Raw genomic sequence first — 20,948 nt, forward strand, 5'->3', positions numbered from 1 at the left:
GGCATGCACTCCTCTAGTTAGTCTTCTTATTTTCGCGGTTAGAGGCTAACGTCGCATGCCTTGACCTAAATATGGATATTTTGTGTATAAATTAGCAACAACAAATCAAAATATTTCTTGATACACCGGGGCGCGGCGCCCCGTAAACACGATGTTTGTCGTGACCTGGGGGTGGTGGAGTGTACATCTAACTAACGATCTGATCAGATAGACTGAATGTAGCCTCACATGCCTCGACGTAAATGCGAATATTTTGTATACAAATAAGCAACACCGTATTTCGCAAAAAAAGTATCATTTTTTATTTTTTTTTGAACAACAAAAATTTCTTTTGACACTAGCACACGGTGCCGGTGAACGCTCCCATATCTTCTATGCCAGCCTTGATGTTGTCGTGAGCCGGGGGCGGTGAAGTGCACATCCGACTCATTATCCGGTGAAACAACGTTAAGGCAATGTTGCATGCCTCGGAGTAAATGCGAATATCTCGCGTATAAATAAGCATGAACATATCATAGTATTTCTTTTGATACACCGCCGCGCAGTGTTGCTAAACGCCCCCACGTATCCTAGGTCAGACTCGATGTTGTCGTGACCTGGGGGCGGTGAAGTGCACCTCCGACTCATTATCCGGTGAAACAACGTTAAGGCAACGTCGCATGCCTCGGAGTAAATGCGAATATCTCGCGTATAAATAAGCATGAACATATCATAATATTTCTTTTGATACACTGCCGCCGGCAAACGCCCCCACACCTCCTACGTCAAACTCGATGTTGTCGTGACCTGGGACGGTGGGGTGCACATTGAACTCATGATCCGATCAGAAGTCCAAAGGTAACATCGCATGCCTCGGCGTAAATGCGAATATACCGCATATAAATAAGCAGCCACATATAAAAAAAATCTACAATGCACTTGCGCGCGACGGGAAATGCTCCCAGGTCTCCTATGCCAGCCTCAATTTCATCTTGCCCCGAGACGATGGAGTGCACATCCATCTCATGATCTGATCAGATAGCCTGGAGGTGACACTGCATGGCTCGACATAAATGTGGATATTTCACGTATAAATAAGCAGCCACATATTAAATGTTTTCCTAGGATGCACTAGCCTTACATCAAAATATTTATTGAGACGCACTGGTGCGCGACGCCGGCAAGCGCACCCACGTCTCTCCCACCTCAGTCTCGATGTCATCGTCGACTAAATGCGAATATTACACGTATAAATAAGCAACCATATATCAAAATATTTCCTGGGATCCGTAGGACAGAAATAGTCTTGAGGTTGTTTGACACATTCTTCTTCCAACAACCATTTTTTGTCATAATATCCTAGTGTTCTACTTCTACCACTGGCAGCAAGCCAGACTAGAATGCCACTCTACCAAAATAGCAGGTTCCTGGGGCGCGGTTCTGCAAAAAGCACTGCGGCGCCCGCCTGTCATCCGAACCTTCCTGAACCCGGCTCACGATTCCGAGCCGCGGATCAAACCCCACCCCCACCCCCACACCCCTCCCTCATCTCTCTCCTCCCCCCCTGTCTCCCTCCCCTGTCCCATCTACTCTACTCCTCTCTTCCTCCGAGGCGGTGGTGCTACCCGAACCCAGCCACCCAGGAGCTCGCTCGCCCGCCCGCTCGCCAGCGCTCGGGGCGCGCGCCCGCACCCGCCCGCCCGAATTCGGCGCGCCTCCCCGCCAGCGCGCCGCGGCCGATCGAGCATTCCCGGCGCTCCCGCCGGCCGCCCCCTCGCTCGATTTCCGCGGGATTTCCGGGGCCCCGGGCCGCGGGACCGCCCCCAGCCGGTAATGTGGCCTCTGATCCCTTCGTTCCCCGCGAATTCGCGCCCGATTCGGCCGCCTCCCCGACTGATTTCCGCTGTTTTGGCCTGTTTTTTGTCCTCGTGGCTGCAGAATGGCGCAGAGCAATTGGGAAGCGGATAAGATGTGAGCGAGCTGCTGCCTTCCTCCCTCGCTCGATGTGTTGTTTGGGGATGGTATGGGTTTTTCGCTGCTCTGCTTTTGGCTAATTTTTTGCTGGGGGTGGTGGTGGTGGTGCAGGCTCGATGTGTATATCTACGACTACTTGCTCAAGCGGAACCTGCAGACGACCGCCAAGGCGTTCATGGCGGAGGGCAAGGTCGCTGCTGACCCAGTTGGTGAGCATCCATCCCCAGCTGCCGCTTAGCTGTCTGAGTCCCTGCGCTGTTTTTCTGGGGTTAGGTTGGTTTGTGAGGAGTGCGCGTCTGTAGGTGGGGACGGGAATTCGGAATGTGGAGTGGTTTGCCACTTTCCCATTGTTCTCAGCTTAGGTTGCTCTGGGAATTCGAGTGTAATGGTGGGTTCGTGCTAGCAAAGCAGAGCTGTGAATCCCTCGTCTTAATTGACCCAGCGGGCAGTTCTGTGCCAAATCAGGGCAGGGAGTTCAAGGCCTTGAAGGTGGCTTTGCAGAGTTTTGGGGGAAAATTCGGCACGGTTGCTGGGGACACAGGGTGGAATTATGAGAGTTGGGACTAAATGAGGTGGGACATTTTCAAATTTCTAGAGAGGTTTGAGACCTTTGAGGTCTAGTTGGGTGTAGCTTTTGCGGGAGTCATCCCCTGAACTGTGCAAATAGTCTTCAGTAACTGTCATTATTGCAAGGACAGCGGTAATTGTGGTGCATTTGTGCTCTGGATGTTGTTTGCATGCTTTTACTCATCTTACTTGATCAAGGCTACAATTTATTCCCCGCAAAAAAAAAAGGCTACAATTTATTATACCTGCGCTCGTGTTGATCTGGTTTGTTGGGAGTATTTCAGTTACTTGGCTGTTAGCGTCTTTTGTTGGGAGTACATGAATGTATTGTATGGACGTGCTGTGCTGTGCTGTGCATGCATGCAAGGCAGAACTGAATGGATCTTTTGTGGTCTTGTTCATACAGCAAATGTGAATTATCTAGGGATAGCATTACCATACAGTAATGAGTTTCTTGATGGCTGTTATTTCCAAAAAAAAAGAGATCCATGGGCACTAGCACCCTGGACATATTTTTATAGAAGAAGCCCACCCGAGTGAGGCGTCAGAAATTCGTTCCGGACGGGATTTGAACTCTGGACGCAGGGTGCACCACTGTGAACCTTGGCACTAGGCTACTGCCTAGTTGTCAATTCGCTGTTATTTCTCATAGTGATGATTTGGATCATGTCAATGTGTTCTGCTTTGCTTAAATTGGGCTGAAGATTCAGATAGATTTACTATGTCTAGTAGGGTTAATTATACGTGTGAGTTCTTCAGATATATTATATAGATGAGTTGACGATGCACCTTTTCACAAGCTGTTGAGAGTTGTCACATGTCAGTCATGCTTCTACTGAATGCTACTAAAGAAGTAAACAACCTATAAATAGAAATTAAGAATGTACAGTTTGACCTGTTAGTTTCTCAAGTAATAACGGTTTAGAGTTTCATTGCCATGGGGTGCATACCTATTTTGAATGGTACTGTAGTTGTATAGCAGAATTGGTTGCGCACAGCTTCTAGAATCTACATTAGTTTATATCATGATATGAACAGTAGTAATCAATGTATCCTAAAGGCGCCTATCTACCGCATGGCTAGTGGCACTCTGGAAAGAGAACTAGAGTGGAAAACAGCACCACACATGCAAGGTAAAATTAGTAACATGAGCATACTGGACAGGCACACAATGCCATACATGGGAATTGAACTCATATCCTTAGGAAATGGTGTGAAACAGAATATTGCCATTTTAGTCATATCCTTAGGAAATGGTGTGAAACAGAAACAGTTGCTGTTTTAGTACCCTGTATGCCGTTTTAATACCTTCCAACACCTTATGCATGTGGTAGTCATTCATTTTATTAATTATATTGTTGTTGTTATTATTATTATTATTATTTTATAGATGTAGAGGAGACTCATCCAAATACCACTGTGGTTAATTTTGACTTGTCATGCAGCAATTGATGCTCCTGGGGGCTTTCTCTTTGAGTGGTGGTCTGTCTTTTGGGATATATTTATTGCAAGGACAAATGAGAAACATTCGGAGGTTGCAGCAGCTTACCTAGAGGTAGATTGGGAATTGCCAATTTGCGTAGTCACTCACCATGCATGAGTTCATATTTTGATAGGACATCCTTACGCCATCTATATTTCTTTGAATACAGGCACAACAAATAAAAGCGAGAGAGCACCAGCAGCAGATGCAGATGCAACAATTACAACTCATCCAACAAAGGCATGCTCAAATGCAGCGAACTAATTCAGGCCACCCTTCGCTTAACGGTCCAATAAATGGCCTAAACTCCGATGCCATTCTGGGGCCATCGACAGCTAGTGTTTTAGCTGCTAAGATGTACGAAGAGCGCTTGAAGCACCCTCATCCAATGGACTCCGAAGGATCGCAGCTTATCGATGCTAGTAGGATGGCTCTTCTTAAGTCGGCTGCAACAAACCATACAGGGTGATCCTCCAGATCTCAGCCCAATTTTTTGATAGATTTTTCAAAAAGAGAAGACATATTATGTATTTGTGTGTTATTGTTATTCTCACTAAAACATTTTTTTTTGGAAACAGGCAATTAGTTCCTGGAAATCCTGGAAATGTATCTACTACGCTGCAACAGATTCAGGCTCGGAATCAACAAACAATTGTGGGTTACAGCACCCCTTCTTGTTTTATTTTAGTTCACAGTTTCTTCCATTAGTCACTGAAATGAATACTCTGATTTCTAACAGGACATTAAGAGTGAAGGCAACATGGGTGTAGCCCAAAGATCTATGCCCATGGATCCATCTTCCTTATACGGACAGGGAATAATTCAGCAAAAACCTGGATTAGGTGGTGCAGGTAGCTTTCCTTGATTTCCTTTTTAGAGTCAGCAATTGGCAAGAAATGCATTGCTGTGTCGAACTTGCTGTCTTTCCTGTCTTTTTGTCATAGAATTGCGGGAACCAAATTTCTAGATGAAAGCTTATGCAATTTTTATGCTTCAAAGTGCATCGTTACCATCTCTTGTTTCTATCCTGATAAACACCATTTTGAATGATAGGTAACCTATTACGCTTATTGTATGATGGCGTAGATGGACTTCCAATAACCCTCTTAATTTAACTTTCCTTTTATCTTTGTGTAGCATGAGTAAATTTGTGCAATAGCTTTATAAAATTAGAGGCTAATGAATATAGAAGCCATACTAAATTTGTTTTTCTGAGGTTTTTTAGTCGGTGGGACTATCTCCTGGATATAACGTGATATATTACTTAGCAAATGTTCTCAAGATGAAAATTATCGCTCTCTCGTTTTGTTCATTCTGCTTTTGTGGTGAGGTGTCTTTTCCTGTCAACAGGACTGAACCAAGGAGTGAGTGGTCTACCCTTGAAGGGCTGGCCATTAACTGTAAGTTCTACAAATATTTATTGCCTCCCATATACTATGTTCTTGAATCTAATTACCATCTTACAGGGAATAGACCAACTTCGGCCAAATATAGGTGCCCAAATGCAGAAGCCATTTCTTTCAACACAGTCACAGTTCCAACTTATGTCACCACAACAGCAACAGCAACTCTTAGCACAGGCTCAAGTACAAGGGAACCTTAACAACTCAACTAATTATGGGGATATGGACCCCCGCAGATTTACGACATTGACCAGGGGTGGCATGAATGGTAAAGACGGACAACCTGCTGGGACTGATGGCTGCATTAGTTCCCCAATGCAATCAAGTTCACCAAAAATTAGAGCAGACCAAGAATATCTCATGAAGGTTTGTCTATTCTGGAAGTTTCTATTCCTTACATGGAGTTTGGTCTTAAGAGGTTATTTTATTTAGCTGTATACTGCTGGAATCTAACTATGGCGGAAAGTTATCCAGATGCAGCAAACATCTTCTCAGCAATCACAGGAACATCTTCAGCAGCAGCAACAGCAGCAGCAGAACCAGCAACAGCAGCAGCTAAATCAGCAGCAAATGCAACAGGTATTGACATCATGCCCAACCCAGGAAAAGACACTTGGCACAGTATTGTTTTTCTTTGTTGGTTTCCTTGGGAATAGTTCTCTTGGAAATAATGCCTGGAGGGAGTACAATCACGAAAAATCTATATGGAGATGACTATGGAATTTGTCGACTTAGTTATTCCATTGAAACAAATCTAAGTAAACTTCATGGCATTAAAAGTTTCAAATTTCATGTTTGTCTCCGCTCCCCCTCTCCCCACCCCCACCCCATCCCCCGTCCTCCTCTTTTGGGCGCACATGTGTGGGGTGATTTCCTAACAAGTTATTGACCTTCGATTTTGTTTCTTTACGAGCAACGTGCCAGTGCATTGCAACGGATCCAAAGTAGAATAATTCATGTCCACAAACTTGAAAGAAAAACACTCTAGTTTTGGTATATATGTATCACTAAAAATTTATTACGTTTCACTCAAAATATATTCCTTGGGCTGTTTTGATGAGGTGAGGAAGGGATGTGGTTGGTTTCAAGATACTAAGGGGTTTTCTGCAAATTGGAGCAGAGAAGTGGGGTATTGTTGCAAAAATGCCACAACTTACCTCACAGTCGTTAGATGCAGATCTGATGGTCAGAAATGACAGGATGGCAGACACACCATCAGGGCCGGCCCTGTGTTTCGGGAGGCCATAGGCGAACTCAGTGACATGGGCCCCTATGTCCTGAGGAAATATATATATGCATGTGTGTGTTAAGAGTAACTTTCAACCACACACCTTTAGTTTAAAATTTGATTATAATAATTCGACTGACTCCATCTACAATAATAATAACCAAATTCGAACTAACTCCATCGAAAACAATAATACTAAATAGATAGCAAAATGAAACTAACATGACATGATTACCTTAAGTAAGAACCAAAATTTTCGACTGACTTCATCGACAACAATAATACTTCAGTGTTTCAGAAAACGTTTCTTCAGGCGTTTCTTGATGCAAAGTCATTAATGGCACAATTAAGATCAACATTGCACAAGATATCCTTCTCAATGAGGCGGCGTTTCGGTGCCCGGGTGCATCTGCACCTGGTCAAAAAAAAATTCGGAAAAAATTCGGAAAAATTCAAAAAAATCCAAAAAAAAATTAGGGTGGTAGACAATTTGATGCGTGAGGTACGCTCCAATTTTCAAAACATTTGGACTTCTGTGCAGCTTTCAGCAAAAAATACAAATCAAACCAGAACAGTATATGAACAGTACACATTTTTACAGACCTCTGATTTATCTTTTTTGCTGAGAGCTGCACAGAAGTCCAAATGTTTTGAAAATTGGAGCGTACCTCACGCATCAAATTGTCTACCACCCAATTTTTTTTGGAATTTTTTGAACTTTTCTAGTATTTATTTTGATTTTTTTCGTGAGCGCAGGTGCAGATGAGCTCGGGCTCAGATTCGAATTTTCGCTTCTCAATGCAGTACATAACCACTTTCTGTCAACAAACACACCATACTTTCTGCAGTAAAAAACATATGAAAAGTGTCTACCAATGGCGTCCTTCTTGAACTCCAGATCTGGTAGTCTAATAGGTCCCTTCTCAATTAAAATATCAGACGATTGGAATCCTAGACGTACATGGATGAGTAGTTGAATAATACTCGAATATGCACATACCAAATAATGAATAAAATATACAAATGAAATTGTTAAATTGGGGTTGGGAGCATGGATCAGGTCATCAGGAACATGGATGGATCATGGATACATACTGATTCTGTGGTGTGCTCACGGCGTTGCAGACTTGCAGTCGGCCAAGTAGCGTACTTGCGGCCTTCCCGGATGCCGGATGGCCAGGCTGCCGGACTGCCGTGCGGCCGCGGCGCGCGCAGCGACGATAGCCAGCGGCGGCAGACGAGAGGGGGAAGACGATTAGACAGATGAACCGACGAGAAGAACTGACGAAGGAAAACGAGAAGGCAGCCGTGCACTGATGGCGAGCGTGACGCTTCGCTAATCGACGATCTCTAGTTATCTCATGGAGTCATGGGGCAAGCCCATCTGGCCATCTCGTTTGGTTTCTTTTGTAAAAACAATTACATATTTTTTGCTGGGCTATAGTATACATACATACTACATCATGGGCCCCCCTCCGCCTGGGCCCTGGGCCGTCGCCCCATCGGCCATACCCCAGGGCCGGCCCTGCACACCATCATCACCAACTGAGTCTTTTATAGGAAAAAAAAACTAGTAAGATGCCCGTGCATTGCATGGAACAGCAAGATTGGGGGTGGATGGCGCCGGCAGCGGCCATCACAACAGATTGTTCCGTGGCCTTCTGGATGTGCTGGGGAAGAGATAGGGCTGATTGTGAGAGACAAGGAGTTGTTTGTAAATATGAAAACAAGTGTCGGGCATCTTTTTGCAAAACTGCAGCAGTTTGCTTTGTATGCGTCAGATCTAGATCTGACGGCTACTGTTGAAAGATGGCAGGCACACCATCATCACCAACTCAGATTTTTATAGGAGTAGAAAAAGTAGAGAGTAGAGATTTTGTCCTACTATTTCGAACTAACTGGCGGCTACTGCAATTAACATCCCAAGTATCCATATCCATAACATTTCATGTGCTCAACATGTTGTTAACCTCAAATGTATTTTCCTTGTATTTTTTTGTTTCAGCTATTTGAACTAATTAATGCTGACTAGTGGACTGATTTTCCATGAAAAGATATCTGAATGCTTAAATTTGCTTCTTTGTGATGTAGTCATGGTTATCTTATATTATATCTGCTTGGTGTTATGTAACTATGTTTAATTGTTTATCTCCAGAACAACAGAAAAAGAAAGCAAGCTACATCGTCAGGCCCAGCAAATAGTACTGGAACAGGAAATACGGTGGGCCCTTCAGCCAACTCTCCACCGTCAACTCCATCCACACATACACCTGAAGGGCTTGCAGTAGCTGGCAATATGCGCCATGTTCCAAAAAATTTAATGATGTATGGTGCGGATGGAACTGGGCTCGCATCCTCTTCAAATCAAATGGTAGCTCATTTACCTTTTCTCATCTAATATGTTGTGCTGGATTTGTCTTACAGCCATTCTATGCCAGTTAGATATGTAAGGTTATTGTTTTATGTAACAGGATGATCTTGAACCTTTTGGTGATGTTGGCTCATTGGATGACAATGTTGAATCTTTCTTGTCCAATGACGAGGGAGATGCAAGGGATATTTTTGCTGCACTTAAAAGCCCAACAGAACCTAATCCACCTGCTTCAAAAGGTAGCACTTATGATGTTTTTAGTATTTGCAAACATCACATACATAACATACCCTTTTTTGTTTAGGTTTTACATTCAGTGAGGTTAACTGTTGGCGAACAAGCAACAGCAAGATAGTCTGCTGCAATTTTTCTTCTGACGGCAAGATCTTGGCAAGTGCTGGACATGAAAAAAAGGTACGAGTAACTGCCATGCTATAAATGAGCCTTTTTCTATGAAGAGTGGAACCTGCTTGCCTTTGGTGTTTATGGGTGTGCTTCCTTACTTGATTTTTGTTCTCTCAGGCTGTACTTTGGAATATGGAGACTTTCCAGACACAGTATTTACCAGAAGAGCATAGTCTCATTATCACTGATGTCCGTTTCAGACCTAACTCTACACAGCTGGCAACTTCATCTTTTGACAGAACAGTTAAACTATGGAACATTGCAGATGTAAGTTACGCTTATCAGTTTATGTATGTGCCAGCAAAAAATATCTGTTAGAACAAGACTGAGTTTTCTGGAAATTCATAAATTTTGGTTCGAATTTTGTGAATCAAACTCAAAAGTTGTTCTAATTTTTTCGTATGAACGGGATCCAACCATACTGGTAGGTATCTATTCAATGCAGCTAGCCTAGTGGCAAGACCCCCCACACACAACCAGTAGATACCGTGTTCGACTCTCATGCAAGGCATGTTCTATTTTCACGCTTTTAAGCTGTGATACCAACATTTCAGTGTTTCTTTTAGAAAACAAGGCTAGGCAGATACGGTCATGGGATTCCTGACCAAGCGATACAACAAACAAGCAACAGCACCAAGCTGCTCATGTGTTTGGCATAGTTTGTGCTTTTCCTTTTTAGAAACCATTCAAGAAAACAGAAGAAGTTTGTCCAGTTTAATTTTTTACTACCAAAATCCGATTTCCAGTGAGTTTCGCCAAATGTTGCCCAATATTGCACTCCATGGTATGCTGACAAACTATTGCTCAGGGGTGCTGTTTTGCTATGCCTCATTGCCTTGTATAGCAACATAAGCCACAATATGCTCAAGCACAGTGTGTCTAAGTACTGATCTATGCTTACTACTAGAGTATGGGAAACGGTGGTGGAAGTTATTTCAGTTATCTGTATAATTCGTTACTCAGATTATAATACGAGACATGACAATTGTGAAAATAAATTAGAGCATAATACAAATGTACTATCGGAGGTGAATGCATCCACTATGTGATGATTGTTTAAGTGTGCTACCATCAGACCCCTGAATTTTGAACTAGCTGTATGTACATATGTTTGCATTTTGTATATTGCCTGAAACTTGAATTTCTTGTTTGGCAGCCTGCATTCTCGCAGCATACATTCACCGGGCATAATTATAGTGTTACGTCACTAGATTTTCATCCAAAGAAGACGGAACTTTTGTGCTCTTGTGATGGCAATGGTGAAATCCGATACTGGAACGTGACTCAGCATTCCTGTATTCGTGTCATAAAGGTTGGTACTCTTCTTTAGGTCCCCTGAAAATCTTCTTAATAACTTATATAATGAACAAAAAATATACGATTGAATAATCTGTCTTTTTGTAAGTCTGACTACTGTTTTTTGGACAGGGTGGTACTGCTCAAATTCGTTTCCAACCTAGCACCGGACAGTTTCTCGCAGCTGCTAGTGAAAGTGTTGTCTCCATATTTGATGTTGAAACACATACCAAAAAGTACACCCTGCAGGTCTGTTTTTCAACACAAACGCATCGATGTTGCACTGTTTCATCTCTTTCATGAGAAGTTTATCTGCAATGTTTTCTGTTATTGCCTCCGCAAATGCACATTCCAAATCCCTCGTCATTGGGAGTTTTTTTTAATGTGGCTGTGCTTGTAATCAATCAGATTGTACCAAGTAATCATGAAACTTAAGTGTTGATTATAATCTCAGGGCCATAACACAGACGTGCAGTCAGTGTGCTGGGACAACACTGGGGAGTACCTTGCGTCTGTCAGCCAGGATCTAGTTAAGGTGTGGTCAGTATCATCAGGAGAGTGCATTCATGAGGTCAGCTCAAATGGAAATAAGTTCCATTCTTGTGTGTTCCACCCAAGTTATACCAATCTCTTGGTGATTGGAGGCTACCAGGTAGTACTTGCTCTTCCATTGAGTTTTAAATTTTAATATTCTGCGTTAGGATTATGTCTAATGGTTTTGTGAAGTGTGCACCCTTGTATTATTTTTGCCAATGAACATCTTTAGTCATTTTCGTTCTTCTCGGCTGACAAGGAATTACTCTAACATAAGATTGCTAGTAATTTCCTACTCCCTCTGTAAACTAATACTCCCTCCGTCCTAAAATTCTTGTCTTAGATTTGTCTAAATACGGATGTATCTAGTTATGTTTTAGTGTTAGATACATCCGTATCTAGACAAATCTGAGACAAGAATTTTGGGACGGAGGGAGTATTAGTTTACAGAGGGAGTATTTAGCCATATGCTACTCAAACTCTGATGTGACTGTTTTGTGTTTTATACTCACTAAAATTTATCGTCGGCATTTTTGTCGGTGCAGTCCTTGGAGCTATGGAACATGGTAAAGAACCAAAGCATGACGGTGCCGGCTCACGATGGTCTGATTGCGTCGTTGGCACAATCACCGGTAACCGGTATGGTGGCTTCTGCGAGCCATGACAACTCCGTCAAGTTGTGGAAGTAACAATAATAATAATAAAGCCGATGCGCCTAGATAGTTTTTCTTCTTCTCCAGATAAATTGATATTCCATCAGTCGAGGCATAGAATGAGTTGTTGTCGATTGTGTTGTACCTCCATCAAGGCGAATAAGGAAAGAGTAGCTTGGCTGGTTGCCCGCCGCGGTCGAGCTGTTTAGGGCTGATTGCGGCGAGCCTGCGGAAGGAACTGTATGTATCTTGATAGGTGGTGTGTATGTAGCGTAAAGACAGGAAAGAAGAAATGTAACATTCCGGTGCTTAACTGGAAGGACTCATTGCAATTAGCCTCTGTCGGTTGGTTGTGAAATCTGTGGGTCTTGCGAGCAACAGTATATGGTAAGTTAGTTCTGAGTTACTGCTGCTGTTCGTGTTTGATCTTCTGCATAAAATTGGCACGCTGCTGCTAGCAACTATTGGTATGCATGCTCCAGTTTGTCAGGTTTTGAAGTGTGCAATCCGTCAGGTTGAGATGTCAAGCTGATAATTTAATCACTAAAAGGGATAGTGTTATGTTACAGCTTCAGAAGGAATTATTTATAAGTCGGTTTTAGCAATGAGGAAATGGACTAATATTTGTTTCGCAATTTGGCCTTTCTTTTCCGGAGGGAGTCAGTACTTTTTTTGCAATGTCACATGCATATGATGTTCGTTTGATCGTGTTCAACAACTATTTTTGAGGTATTCCACAACTTAATTTTGATTGTGTTCCGTGACTTATTTTAGTTTGTGATGAACATATTGTTTGATCTTCTGCAAAAATAAATAAAAAATGTCCATGTGGGTGTATAGGAGTACTAGGTTGACAATTTAGCTAGCTAATTATGTATTGTATGTGATGGAAAATATATGCACAGAAACTACATCCGCATATGAATCCAATGACATGCTATTTATGACATATAACACCTATTTAGTTAATTAAATTGATGATCTAAAACTACACGCCCGTCCTATACACCGAGACGGAGAAAGTGAAGTCATGATCCCACAGCACGCCAAAGGCAAACCAGCCAAAACGTCGAGCGGCCGTCGGTGGTTATAAGGGGAAAGCAGGATTATCCTTAATTAATTAACAACCATCAGCCCGACGGCCTCGTCCCTCTCACTGACTCACACCACACCAGCTCGCCCCGCCGGCTCCGTCCTTTCTTCTTCCTCCTCCTCGCTGCCGGAGACCTGTCCTTTCGGATCCACCTCCGGTGCGCGGTCGGGGCGGGGCTCGTCGGCGTCCGTGGCTACTGCAACTAATATCCCTAGTAATCAGGCTTGAAATCAGCTTCTTTCTGATGTACCCAAAGTTATTATATACTCCCTCCTTTTCAAAATAAGCGTCGTGGGAGGGAATATTTGCTTGGCACTATGTACCTATGTTTAATTTCTTATTATCTCCACAGATACACCTGAAGGACTCTGAAATGGCTGACAATATGCGCCATGTTCCAAGAAATTCAATGATGTATGGTGGATGGAACTGGACTCGCATCCTCTTCAAATCAAACGGTAGCTCACTCTCACGCTTTGCTCGATGTAACTTACGGCCATTATACGTGGGAAAGATATGTAAGGTGATTCTTGTGTCTACCAGGATGATCTCGAAGATGTAAAGGGCATTTTTACTCAACTTAAAATAAGCCTGTCAGAGCCTGATCCGGCGGCTTCAAATGGTAGTAGTGTTTCTGATGTTCTCCAGTATTTTGCCAACACCATCGTGTATGTAACTCGCCCTTTTTCGCTTAGTTTTCACCTTCAGTGAGGTTAACTGCTGGCGACCAGCAAGCAGCAGGAAGTTAGTCTGCTGCAACTTCTCTTCCGATGGCAAGATCTTGGCAAGTGCTGGACATGAAAACAAGGTACGAGTAAGAGTAACTGCCATGCTGTGTGAACCTTTTTTCTCTTATAAGATTGAAACTTCTGCACCTTTGGTGTTCATGAGTATATATGGTGCCTCATTCGATTTTTGTTCCCAGGCTGTAGTTTGGAACATGGACACTTTCCAGACACATCATTTACCAGAAGAGAATGCTTACCTTATCACTGATGTCTGTTTCAGACCTACCTCTACACAGATGGAAACATCTGCTTTTGACAAAACAATTAAGCTATGGAATGCTACAGATGTAAGTTATGCTTAGCTTTCTGGAAGTTCAAAATTTTGGTTCAAATTTGTGAATAAAACCTGAAAGTAGTTTTTTTTAATATATGAACCGAACCGAACGTCCGAACCACATGGGTATATCTATTGAATGCAGCTAGCCTAGTGGCAAGGCCCCACGCGGCACGCCCACAACCATACCTTGTTGGTACATGTCAGTGATTTTTCTTTTTTGGAAAAACAGGCTAGGCAGATATGTGTATCGTAACCCAGACCAAACGATACAACAAATAAGCCTCGGCACCAAGCTTCATGTGTTCGGCGTAGTTCATGCTTCTCTTTTACGCAAGTAATCAATAAATTGGAATACTATTGTCCAGTTTAAATTTTTACTGCTCAAATCTACTTCCCCTGAGTTTTGCCAAAGTTTGCCCAACATGCACTCAATGGTATGCTGACCAAATATTATTTAGGGGGGCCTATTTCTTTTATGCCTCATTACAGAAAAGGCTCAGCCCGAGTCTGAAGTAGGCTCGGACCTAACCCGACTTTGAATTAACAAAGCTATCAACCGGCCAAGATTACATGAAACATAATACAAATGACATGAAAAGAAACATCAGGAAACGCCCGAAAGATACAATGGGGCACTCTCCACAACTTACAACACATCGCAAAGCTAGTAACTAGAGATACAGAGATAAAGCACAACTAGCAGAAGCAAATGACCACAACTCTCAGGCGCCAAGGACAAAGAGCAATAGAAGCACCGCTGGGACAACTTGAACTGAATGGACGGCAAGAACAAGGATGAACACTGAAAAGGTTGAACGCAGCACCTCCCTCCACCACCGAAGAGGGTCACAACCCTCACAACGCTCACCGTCGGACTTGGGAGATGCTCACCGAGAGCTAGAGAGAGCCAAACTCAAAATCCAGGGCACCCACAGATCTTGACCTTCGTGGCGAAGACAGCTCACCATGCCGGACACACTGACCCGGACCTAGAGCGCCTGACAGCAACAGAGAGGCGGACAGCAGGGCGGTGGGACAACACCTCAGCACTACACCCGCAGGAACCAGCCGCCGACCAAAACCCCTACCTTCAACAACCCACACCTGAATCCATAGCTCCCCAGGCAACACCTCCGTGGAGGGGATGACACGCATGGCGCCACCGCTGCCCAACCAAGCCAGATTTTGGGTTTTCACCCGGGAGAAGAAACAGAGGTGGCAAGAAAAGGAACCACGACACCGCCTCCAAGAAGAATACGACACTCGAAGCCGACGTCGCTGTCGGGCCGAACCTAGGGTTTCCCTCGGCCCCGATCTACACCACCATCCCCAAAAGCACCGGATCCAGCAGAAGCCGCTGGCAACAGGCGCAAAGGGGAAGGGGCGGGAAGGAGGGAGCAACAAACCTTCAGATTTGGCGAGGAAGAAGGCCTCCACGCTGTTGCCGCCAAGCGCCGACACCCCACCACCCCTTCGGTCGAGGACGCCGACCTGAGCCCCTTGCACACACCGTCCAGGGCGCGAACTGTGACGCCGCACCGGCAGGGGCCGCCGCCCTGTGGATCCATACCTCCGCGAACGGAGCGACGAAGGCCTTGCCGTCACCGTCACCGGTGGCCGCACGGGCTTGCCCGGCGACCTCCTCAGGTGGCGGCAAGGAGGGGGAGGAGATGTGTAGGTGGCGGCTCTTGAAACCCTAGCCGCCGCTCGAGTCGCCCACGCACTCGACTTCTCAGTACTAAGATGTACTTACGGAAATCTGTTGGTGCTCCGGGAGCGCGCGCTCCTGCACGCAAAAATATTTTTTGAAATGCCAAAAAAATTCCAACAAAAAATTCTATGTGTTCTTTGTCACATCCAAGTGCTACATACAAATTTGTAGGCAAAAAGATTAAACATTTTGTCCTGTGTACAAAAACAAAATGAACACCACATGTTACCCCAAAAATGTCACCCTAAATTTGTTTTTTTTTTCACCGGAGAAAAGCTGCTGCTCTGTTTCGCATAATTTTTTTCAAGGATGCTTGCGACACTAATAGGAACATCAACAAAAAATTCAGAATTTTTTGAAAACATTTACCATATATTTTTTGTTTACTATTCATGTGGGAAGTGCGTGCTCCCGGGAGCCAAAACGCCATTCTCGATGTACCTAGCACTACAAGAGTACTGGAAAAGGCTGTGGAGGTTATTTCAGTTATCTATATTATTCATCACTCGGATTATAATATGAAACATGACTATTGTGAAAATGAATTAGAGAGCATAATTCATACTCCCTCCGTTCCTAAATTTAAGTCTTTGGAAAGATTCTACTATGAACCACATACGGATGTATGTAGATGCATTTTAGAGTGTCGATTCACTCATTTTAAACCATATGTAGTCCATAGTGAAATCTCTACAAAGACTTATATTTAGGAACGGAGGGAGTATATGTGTATTATCTGTGTGTTTGCACTTTGTGTATTGCTTAAAACTTCAATTTCTTGTTTGGCAGACTCGATTCTCTCATCATACATTCTCTGGGCATAAATATCCAATTGTGTCACTAGATTTTCATCCAAAGAAGACAGACCTTTTGTGTTCTTGTGATAGGAATGGTGAAATCCGGTACTGGAACGTGACTCAGCTTACCTATCTGGGTGCCATGAAGGTTGGCACTCTTCTTTCTGATCCTTTAAAATCTTCTTAATAACTTATACAATATGATTGAACAATTTGCTGTTTTGTAAGTCTGACTTTGGACAGGACGGTCCTCTCGTTCGTTTCCAACCTAGCACTGGACAATTACTCGCAGCTACTACAGGAAATGTTGTCTCTATATTTGACGTTGACACACATACCAAAAAGTACACCTTGCAGGTCTGTTTTGAGCACAGATGCATCAATGTTGCAACGTTTCATTTCTTTCAATGAGAAGTTCATTTGCAATGTTTTCTTCTGTTGTTGCCCCTGCACATTCACATTTCAAATCCCCTGCCTCTCTCTCCCTTCCTCACTCTCTCTTTAAACAATGAAAAAATAAGCGCGCTACACAAAATAGTGTCGCCCCCTAAAAATATGCTATTGGCATATGCTATAGCATGCTATAGCGTGCCATTAACGAGACATTGTACACTGATTAATTTAGCAAGACAATTTCCTTCACGCTAGCACGCTATTAGCGGTGCTATAGCGCACTATTTTTCCAGTGCTTTTAAATAAGCCCGTGACTGCAATCATTAAGTTTGTGCCAAGTAATCTTCAAACTTGAGCGTTTGATTATAATGTCAGGGCCATAACATAAGCATGCAGTGGTTGTGCTGGGATAACAGTGGGGAGTACCTGGCATATGTCAGTGAGGATCAAGTTAAGGTTTGGTCAGTATCATCAGGAGAGTGCATTCATGAGGTCAGCTCAAATGGAAATGCGTTCTATTCTTGTGTGTTCCATCCAAGTTATACCAACCTCTTGGTGATTGGAGGCTACCAGGTATAGCACTCGCTCAAACATTTGAGTTTCAAATTCTTTACTATCTTCATTTGAAGCATGTCTAATTGTTTTTGCGAAGTGTGTACCCTTGTACTTTTCTACCAGTAAAGTTCATTAGCTATCTTTAGAAATCTTCATTTCTTCTTTGTTGTTAAGGTTTTTTTCTAATTATAATTTGAAGGCTGCTAATATTTCCCTATAACATCCATATGCTAGCCTAAGCTATGTTGATATGTCTTGTAATGTTTGGGTCCTGTTATTAGCTTATATAACATGTTAACAACAAATTTTGATGTTATTGTTTTCCGTACTTTAGTATCATATACGGGGTAATCCTCAACATAAAACTCTTTAAAATGGGGTAAAAGTTGGCAAAAGGCGCTGTAAATTAGTAGACGTAAATTATCCTCTGAAAGTGGCAAAAATCCCAAGTACCAGCCTCTGATATTACTGTTAGTAGACATAACTCCATCGGCCCTTTGTCTGGCAAAACAACCAGTAGAGGAGCTATATATCCACAACATAAAATTCGTTAAAAGGGTTAAAAGTTGGCACACCAATCACTAATGGGGTAATCCGGATGAAAAATTGTTAAATGAGGTAATTCGCGTAAGAAATGTCAAAGTAAGGGGGTAAATACTGGAATTCACTCAAAATTTATCATCGGTGCAGTCTTTGGAGCTATGGGACATGGTAAACAACCAAATTATGACGGTACAAGCTCACGAAGGTATAATTGTCGCGTCGGCACAATCACCGGTAACCGGGATGGTGGCTTCCGCGAGCCACGACAAATCTGTCAAGCTGTGGAAGTAAGAATAATATGTGAGAGGAAGGAAGTGTATTTATCTCGATAGGTGTGTATATGTGGCGCAAAGATAACAAACATGAAAAGGACTAAAGTTGCCCTCTCTCCGCCCCCTGTTCCGTTTTATGAATGCTTGTCAGATGTAAGATGTAACATTTCCTGTGCTCAACCGTAACTCATTTGTAATCGTGATCTCTTTGTAATCAGCAAAGTTGTGAAATCGTCGTTGTTGGGTAACGTAGTAATTTTAAAAAATTTCCTACGCACACGCAAAATCATGATGATGCATAGCAACGAGAGGGGAGAGTGTGATCTACGTACCCTTGTAGATCGACAACGGAAGCGTTAGCACAACGTGGTTGATGTAGTGGTACATCTTCACGGTCCAACCGATCCAAGCACCGTTACTCTGGCACCTCCGAGTTCTTGGCACACGTTCAGCTCGATGACGCACCCCGGGCTCCGATCCAGCAAAGCTTCGGGGAGGAGTTCTGTCAGCACGACGGCGTGGTGACGATCTTGATGTTCAACCGTCGCAGGGCTTCGCCTAAGCACCGCTACAATATGACCGAGGTGGAATATGGTGGAGGGGGGCACCGCACACGGCTAAGGAACGATCACGAAGATCAACTTGTGTGTCTAGAGGTGCCCCCTGCCCCCGTATATAAAGGAGCAAGGGGGAGGGGGCGGCCGGCCTAGGAGGGGGCGCGCCAAGGGGAGTCCTACTCCCACCGGGAGTAGGACTCCTTCCTTCCTTGTTGGAGTAGGAGAAGGGGAAAGAGGGGAGAGGAAGAAGGAAAGGGCGGCTGCGCCCCTTGTCCAATTCGGACCAGAGGGGGGGGGGCGCAGGCCTCCTTCCTTTTGGCCTCTCTCCTCTATTCCCGTATGGCCCAATAAGGCCCATATACTCCCCGGCGAATTCCCGTAACTCTCCGGTACTCCGAAAAATACCCGAATCACTCGGAACCTTTCCGATGTCTGAATATAGTCGTCCAATATATCGATCTTTACGTCTCGACCATTTCGAGACTCCTCGTCATGTCCCCGATCTCATCCGGGACTCCGAACTCCTTCGGTACATCAAAACTCATAAACTCATAATATATCTGTCATCGAAACCTTAAGCGTGCGGACCCTACGGTTCGAGAACAATGTAGACATAACCGAGACATGTCTCCGGTCAATAACCAATAGCGGAACCTGGATGCTCATATTGGCTCCTACATATTCTACAAAGATCTTTATCGGTCAGACCGCATAACAACATACGTTGTTCCCTTTGTCATCGGTATGTTACTTGCCCGAGATTCGATCGTCGGTATCTCAATACCTAGTTCAATCTCGTTACCGACAAGTCTCTTTACTCGTTCTGTAATACATCATCTCACAACTAACTCATTAGTTGCAATGCTTGCAAGGCTTATGTGATGTGCATTACCGAGAGGGCCCAGGGATACCTCTCCGACAATCGGAGTGACAAATCCTAATCTCGAAATACGCCAACCCAACATGTACCTTTGGAGACACCTGTAGAGCACCTTTATAATCACCCAGTTACGTTGTGACGTTTGGTAGCACACAAAGTGTTCCTCCGGCAAACGGGAGTTGCATAATCTCAGTCATAGGAACATGTATAAGTCATGAAGAAAGCAATAGCAACATACTAAATGATCGGGTGCTAAGCTAATGGAATGGGTCATGTCAATCAGATCATTCACCTAATGATGTGATCCCGTTTAATCAAATAACAACTCTTTGTCCATGGTTAGGAAACATAACCATCTTTGATTAACGAGCTAGTCAAGTAGAGGCATACTAGTGACACTCTGTTTGTCTATGTATTCACACATGTATTATGTTTCCGGTTAATACAATTCTAGCATGAATAATAAACATTTATCCTGATATAAGGAAATAAATAATAACTTTATTATTGCCTCTAGGGCATATTTCCTTCAGTCTCCCACTTGCACTAGAGTCAATAATCTAGTTCACATCACCATGTGATTTAACACTAATAGTTCACATCTTTATGTGATTAGTTCACATCTTCATGTGACCAATTCCCAAAGGGTTTACTAGATTCAGTAATCTAGTTCACATCGCTATGCGATTAACACCCAAAAAGTACTAAGGTGTGATCATGTTTTGCTTATGAGAAAAGTTTAGTCAACGGGTCTGCCACATTCAGATCCGTATGTATTTTGCAAATTTCTATGTCAACAATGCTCTGCACAGAGCTACTCTAGCTAATTGCTCCCACTTTCAATATGTATCCAGATTGAGACTTAGAGTCATCTGGATTAGTGTCAAAACTTGCATCGACGTAACCCTTTACGACGAACCTTTTTGTCACCTTCATAATCGAGAAACATATCCTTATTCCACTAAGGATAATTTTGACCGCTGTCCAGTGATCTATTCCTAGATCACTATTGTACTACCTTGCCAAAATCAGTGTAGGGTATACAATAGATCTGGTACATAGCATGGCATACTTTATAGAACCTATGGCTGAGGCATAGGGAATGACTTTCATTCTCTTTCTATCTTCTGTCGTGGTCGGGTTTTGAGTCTTACTCAATTTCACACCTTGTAACACAGACAAGAACTCT

General features: G+C 43.4%; 2 protein-coding genes across 3 annotated transcripts; both read left to right on the top strand.

The window, feature by feature from the left end:
* The first annotated feature begins 1,677 nt into the window (after positions 1-1,677).
* On the top strand, positions 1,678-12,374 carry LOC119318475 (transcriptional corepressor LEUNIG_HOMOLOG-like). 2 transcript variants are annotated; one of them, XM_037593037.1, is made up of 18 exons: positions 1,678-1,809; positions 1,918-1,950; positions 2,065-2,162; positions 3,966-4,075; positions 4,173-4,468; positions 4,582-4,657; positions 4,743-4,854; positions 5,354-5,403; positions 5,470-5,772; positions 5,881-5,985; positions 8,790-9,005; positions 9,106-9,244; positions 9,310-9,419; positions 9,528-9,677; positions 10,567-10,722; positions 10,839-10,955; positions 11,161-11,358; positions 11,786-11,929. In XM_037593037.1, exons 2-18 carry the CDS (start codon positions 1,919-1,921, stop codon positions 11,927-11,929), a joined length of 2,412 nt encoding a protein of 803 aa, XP_037448934.1. In that variant the 5' UTR covers positions 1,678-1,809; position 1,918. The 2 variants fall into 2 exon arrangements, with proteins under 2 accessions (XP_037448934.1, XP_037448935.1); XM_037593038.1 differs by lacking the exon at positions 1,678-1,809 and having other exon boundaries at positions 1,919-1,950; positions 11,786-12,374.
* A 970-nt stretch (positions 12,375-13,344) lies between these two features.
* On the top strand, positions 13,345-18,345 carry LOC119318476 (transcriptional corepressor LEUNIG_HOMOLOG-like). The gene is made up of 8 exons (XM_037593039.1): positions 13,345-13,444; positions 13,530-13,608; positions 13,682-13,794; positions 13,912-14,061; positions 16,552-16,707; positions 16,803-16,916; positions 17,328-17,525; positions 18,198-18,345. The coding sequence occupies exons 1-8, from the start codon at positions 13,403-13,405 to the stop codon at positions 18,339-18,341; spliced, it is 996 nt and encodes a 331-aa protein (XP_037448936.1). The 5' UTR covers positions 13,345-13,402; the 3' UTR covers positions 18,342-18,345.
* Positions 18,346-20,948: the final 2,603 nt, after the last annotated feature.

This window comes from Triticum dicoccoides, chromosome 6A (assembly GCF_002162155.2).
Source record: "Triticum dicoccoides isolate Atlit2015 ecotype Zavitan chromosome 6A, WEW_v2.0, whole genome shotgun sequence".
Lineage (NCBI taxonomy): Eukaryota > Viridiplantae > Streptophyta > Magnoliopsida > Poales > Poaceae > Triticum > Triticum dicoccoides.